Raw genomic sequence first — 5,875 nt, 5'->3', positions numbered from 1 at the left:
TACTGATTTTTCAGTTAGAAATTGATGTAAATAGCTCCCTTATGGTACTTAGTGAATATTTTTCTCTTCTCTCTTATGCAAAGTGTAAAATTATTCTCTTTACACATGAAAATTATTCTGTTTATAAAGAGAAGAAAGATTTAAATTACACAAGGCTTGAGAGAGAAAGAGAAATACTGACTAAACTCCATATTAAAATTATCTAGGTTAGCGTCTAATTGAAAAACTAGTAATCGGAGATTAGAGAAATTTTACTATATAAAATTTAAAAATTGATGGAGTTTTATATTATATTTTTAAATTAAAGGACTGTAATATTATAACTAGATAAATTCAGGATAGTTATAAATTTTATCCAATAAAAAAAAGCAAAGAAGAATTTTTTTTTTTAATTATTAGTGTTTATATCTCAAGAGAATGTCTTTTAGGCCTTTAATATTCAACCATAAGTACTTCAAATATACTAAAATTAAAATTCAGATTTTTTAATAAAAAAATTAAAGTTAAGAAATTATAATAAAATAAAATAAATTAAATTAAATTAAATTAAATTATTATAGGTGAAATTTATCCCTCTGCCTATTAACAAAACTCGCTTAAAAACGAGGATTGCAAGGAAAACTATGCTAACCTATTGTCAAAGCAGTCAACTACCCATTGGACCATAGGGCCTCAAAGGGCCTGTTTGTCTCATCAACGGGTCATTTCTGGGCCTTCTGGCTGATCAACGCTTCTCAGCCGTAGAGCATTAGCACAGGCATAAAGCACAAACACTGTATTTACCACAACCTATATGCATACGCCTACTGTTTCACTCTCTTCCGTGTGCTGCTAGGGTTATCGTCCCCGCATTCCAGAAGCAGAGCCTCAGCCGGAGCCGAAAATGGTGAAGAGCCGCCAAGGAGAGAATGTCAGGTTCTGAACCATCTCTTTCATGAATATTCTTACACAGTTTGGGTATACTCTTTTGAAGCCCATGCTTAATTGTTCTATTTTGTTTTTCGCAGGCTCTATGTTCGAGGAACTATTCTCGGATACAAGAGGTAACGAAGAGTACTCTCTCTTCACTTGCTCTTGAGATTCAGCGAGATGGAGTATCTGGTCTTTGATTGATCCTTATTGGATTTTGTTTGCGTTTGGATTTTAGGTCCAAGTCGAACCAGTACCCAAACACGTCTCTGATACAGATCGAGGGCGTGAACACCAAGGAGGAGGTAAATTGGTACTGTGGTAAGCGTATGGCCTATGTATACAAGGCTAAGGTTAAGAAGAATGGTACCCACTATCGCTGCATTTGGGGCAAAGTCACTAGGCCGCACGGTAACAGTGGTGTTGTTCGTGCCAAGTTCAAGTCTAACCTCCCTCCCAGATCTATGGTAATTGGAATTTGCGCATTTGGCCTGTGAAATTTGGTTATGAATAAGTTTTATGCATTTTTTTTATTATTTAACAGGGAGACAGGGTTAGAGTCTTCATGTATCCCAGCAACACATAAGGTATTATTCTCTAATTTTACTTTTTAAATTGTGTTGTGATGGGATGGGATGGCAATTTATCTGGTCATTTGTTAGCTACTTTTTGTTGCAATTGTTGTGCTAAAATCATTTAGTTTGCAATGAAATGCTTTCGAAACTGTTTACTGTAGATTTGAAATGTCTAGCTTAGTTGTTCAAGAGCTGTAATGATGTCTGATCGTCTAAAACCAGTCTTATTGGTTCTCAACAGTCATTTATCTTCCAAATAATTGCATGCGTTTTTTGTTGCCTAAAGTTTAACCTAACAATTTACAGTGGTGGAAGCACCTTCAGTGTTGTAAAGACGTATTTGGATTGACTAGGAATCCAAAATTTATGCTCTTTTACATTTGAGTAACTTGAATTTATGTTTAAATGGTAACATTTTTTTAGTATTTTTTTTAAATTACCATTAAATTATTTCTAGTTATTTCAAGAATAAACAATAGTTAAAAAAAAGAAAAAAGAAAAAAAATGGAATAGCATTTTTGGGATATAGGCATCCATTTCCATTTCTAAGACGGACAAAAATTGTTGACTTGAATCTAATTGTTGGTGGGAACCCTTTGAAAAGCAATAATTTGAATGTATACTCTTCCCAAATTTGGTGTTGGAAGTGGAGTCCCTTAATTTAAACTGCTGGACATTGAGAAAACAGGTTTGAAATACTGCTGTTTATTGCTATTTGATTTGTCATAGCCTGAAGTTGATTCTAAGAATTTTTAGTGCTACTTGTGATTGGATTAAGTTTTTTACTGGTCTATCTTGTTGCTGCTAGTCATATCTGTAACGACTCTTTTCATCTCCTGTGATCCTTGTTCTTTTGCAGTGGTATGCTTCTTGGTGGTGGGGGCAAGGTGGAATAGTTAAATTGAGATCTTACTTATATAAGAGTCGTTTTTAGGTTTTGTACTGGGGTAGCTGTATTGTCTTTTTATTCTTTTTAGTTTGTTTGGATTTTGGAACAGACGTGAGAATGTTCATGGTCTATTGCCAAATTGATATCTAGGCTTTTTTGGCCTTAAAACATTTATCTCATGAATTTTGAAGTTTAAAGGAATCAAGTAGCAAAATATTATCATCTAGGTATGAAGCTCTACCAAAGAGCACACTTCCATATATAGAACAAGATCGCTCTTATTTTGATGCTCTAAAACAATGCTTGATGCTCTGGCTAGAAAAGTAAAGCGTATGTTATATCAAAAGATGAAATTTATCTAAAACAATGCTTACTGCTTTTGAGAAAAAAACAATGCTTATTGCTTGGGCAAGCAATGGTCTCGTTACACTTCTTCAAACAATGGAGACAAAAATATGATCATATGATTGCAAAGTCAAAGGTTCTTTTAGAAGGGCAAAATATTTAAATAATTGGGAGAATTATTTACATCTTTTATGATTCTATATGTTAATATTTTAGTATGTTTGAACTGTTTGTGCTGATTGGTCAGTGTTTTTTTCGTGGGGGGCCAACAAAAGGGGAGTATCAAAGCTCAAAACACAACACTAAACCAAACAAGCCCGCAGGTACGCAATGCCACACTGGACATGCTGAAGCCAAAAGCAGAGATCTTGAGGAGTCTACACCAATTCATGAACGTCCACTGAAAAATTTGAAGCAAGGAAGTCAGCACTAAAGTTTGCTTTCTTCCACACGTTATCCACCTTCACCGCAGAAAGCAAAGTTCTCACACTGCCAGGAGGATCTGTAGAACTTTAGATCGACTCCACTACAGTTTGACCATCACAGTCAACCCACAAGTTTTCAACATTTAACCTTCTGGTTAAAAGCAGTCCCCTGGAGGGAGCCCTTATCTCTGCCATGCACTGAACACCTCCCCCAGTTGGTCACCAAACCTCCTACGCAATTCCCACAAGAGTCTCTGATTAAACCTTCACCGTAGGCATTTTTATTAGTCTGCACAGCTCCATAACTGTTCACCTTAAAGCATCTACCAGAAAGGGGATTCCACAGCTCCATAACTGTTCACCTTAAAGCATCTACCAGAAAGGGGATTCCACGAAACCCAAACCCCTTGCCCGCAAGGACTCATGCCCATCTGATAACTAACTTGCTCAAGCTGATTATTCATTCTTTGATTGAAGTTAGTGTTTTCTAATTATGTTGCGAATTTTCCTGATCATTTAAAGAAAGAAAGTAAATATGGGGGTGGGTATAAGAATCCAAACGGAAAAATTAGAAAAAAAAAAAAAAAAAAAAAGGTGGTTTCACGTGTTTGTCAAGTAGGGTCTTGAGGTTATTATTATTATTTTTTATTTTTTTTTGATAAAGAGGTACTTGTGTGTTGCTAGCAAACAGGAGAAAGACGCCGTTAGGGTTAGTGACAATTCAGTTCCAAAAGTTTACTGAAATTTAAAGATTAGTCTACATATTTATAAAACTCACATAGTAATTGACATTTTAGTAAATCTATATAATAATCCTTACTTGAATGTATATAAATGTGAAACTTACATGTTAGTCTCTATATTTTTATTCATTAAACTTTTTCTTTCTCTTAAAAAGATCATAAAAAGATCAATATGCAATTCATTTTATCACCAATGTATAATCCATTAGTTCGAGCTTTTTTTTTAAAAGGTGGATCAGCAAAACTTATTTCTACACAAGGGTTGAGTTGAAATTTTATTTTTTAAAATAAATATACACATAATTTAGAGGCAAATTATACTCTTGATAAAATTATAATAATTTTACTGGCTTATATTTGCGTGAATTTTTCCACGAAGGACAAGTCTAGACGGAATCACATCTTTGAATGGCGACTCGAGTCAAAGCATTAACCAAACTTAACACACTGTGCAAGCCATAGCGAAGTCGTGAATTAAGCTCACGACTTGTGAGCTGTCGGGATGTGATTGACTTACAGAATTTCTGCCGTTTGAGAAAGCTGGCATGTGAGGTGGCTTAGCCAAGCTTCAACGCGCAACTTGCATTAAACCCGTGGATTTACGGAAGCACCCCTCCCCGACCTCTCTTTAATTCTCCGCTCATTGCTTCATCTGCAACTTTTTGTTCTGGCCTCAAGTTTTGGCTGGCTCTTTATTTGTTTGATCTATGCTCAAGAAGAACAAAATTGTTGTAGTTGTTTTGTTGTTAAAACTTGAATGTAAAACTATTAAGTAAAAAAATAATTCCTTTTGTAGGTTTTATTTTTCAGTTTTGGTATCAGCTGCAAAGAAGCTTGGAGGTCTTCATCGAGGTTAATATATTTAAGGGGTCTGTTTACTTGTAGAAAATAATTATATGTTTTCATAGAAAAGAAAGAAAAAATATGGAAAACGTATTTATATTCTAATAAAGAAAATGTTTTCTAATTAAAAAATAAAAAAAAAATTGGTCATATTTTTTATAATTAAAAAATAGGAATAATTATTTATTTTTATTTTTCATAGAAAATAAGAAAAAATAGAAAACGTGTTCACATCCCAATAAAAGAAAAATATTTTTTAATTCAAAAAATTAAAAAAATTATTTATATCTTTCATAATTAAAAGAAATATATCATTATAAAATATATTTAAACAAATTTTATTATTAAAATTATTTTAGTATCTGTTATTTATTTATTTATAATAAAACAATTAATTTTTTATCATTATATTTTTTCTTAAATGATTATTTAATTTTAATTATTAAAAATTATATTATAATATTTGATCATAAAAATGTTATTATTTACCATTTAAAAAACAGTTAGAAAACATGAATTTTATTATAAATGAAAACAATAGAAAACAACTTAAAACCATTTTTCAAATCTTAGTTAAATTTTGAAAAATTGGAGCATTAGAATTTCAGTTCTCTATTTGAAAAACCGGTACATTTGAATACAAAATTATGTTTTTTAGTTTTTTTTTAAATTAAAAATTACTCCAATTTTCTATAAGTAAAATTTTTATTAATTTATTTTACTTGAACAATCTTGGATTTAGGGATATAGTGAAAAATAAATAAATATAGTTCTGCAAATTTTATTTTTGCAGTATGAAATTATTTTGTAAAAAAGATAAAAAAAAAAATAAGAAGTTAAAATTTATGTAATATGTGTAAAAAAATTATATTTACTGTGACAAGGAGTTAAAAAAAAACTTAAATTTGATAATTATTAATTTTCTAATATGTAAAAAAATAAATTTTATTATAAATAACTTATATGTTAGATAACATAGAGAAAAAGAATTCTCACATTATTGAAATATATAAAAAGAAAGAAGTGAAATATATATTTTGTTGTGGCACTTGGCATGTATGTGTGTGAAATAAAATAATTATTTTATTTTAATTATCATAAATAAAAAATTATAAATAGATGTATTTGTTAACAAATAGATGTGTC

The 5,875-nt window shown here is 31.1% G+C and overlaps 1 protein-coding gene across 4 annotated transcripts; it reads left to right on the top strand.

The window, feature by feature from the left end:
- Positions 1-754: 754 nt before the first annotated feature.
- Positions 755-3,916, top strand: LOC110671813 (60S ribosomal protein L35a-3). Of its 4 annotated transcripts, none has more exons than XM_021834398.2 (5): positions 755-915; positions 1,008-1,043; positions 1,148-1,376; positions 1,454-1,496; positions 3,042-3,916. In XM_021834398.2, the coding sequence occupies exons 1-4, from the start codon at positions 884-886 to the stop codon at positions 1,493-1,495; spliced, it is 339 nt and encodes a 112-aa protein (XP_021690090.1). In that variant the 5' UTR covers positions 755-883; the 3' UTR covers position 1,496; positions 3,042-3,916. The 4 variants fall into 4 exon arrangements, with proteins under 4 accessions (XP_021690090.1, XP_021690089.1, XP_021690088.1 ...); XM_021834397.2 differs by having other exon boundaries at positions 2,994-3,916; XM_021834396.2 differs by lacking the exon at positions 3,042-3,916 and adding an exon at positions 2,344-2,595 and having other exon boundaries at positions 759-915.
- The last annotated feature ends 1,959 nt before the right edge of the window (positions 3,917-5,875 follow it).

The sequence above is a fragment of the Hevea brasiliensis genome, chromosome 5 (genome assembly GCF_030052815.1).
Source record: "Hevea brasiliensis isolate MT/VB/25A 57/8 chromosome 5, ASM3005281v1, whole genome shotgun sequence".
Classification (NCBI taxonomy): Eukaryota; Viridiplantae; Streptophyta; class Magnoliopsida; order Malpighiales; family Euphorbiaceae; genus Hevea; species Hevea brasiliensis.
The sequence above is the reverse complement of the archived record's forward strand: the minus strand, read 5'-3'. Positions and strand labels throughout refer to the sequence as shown.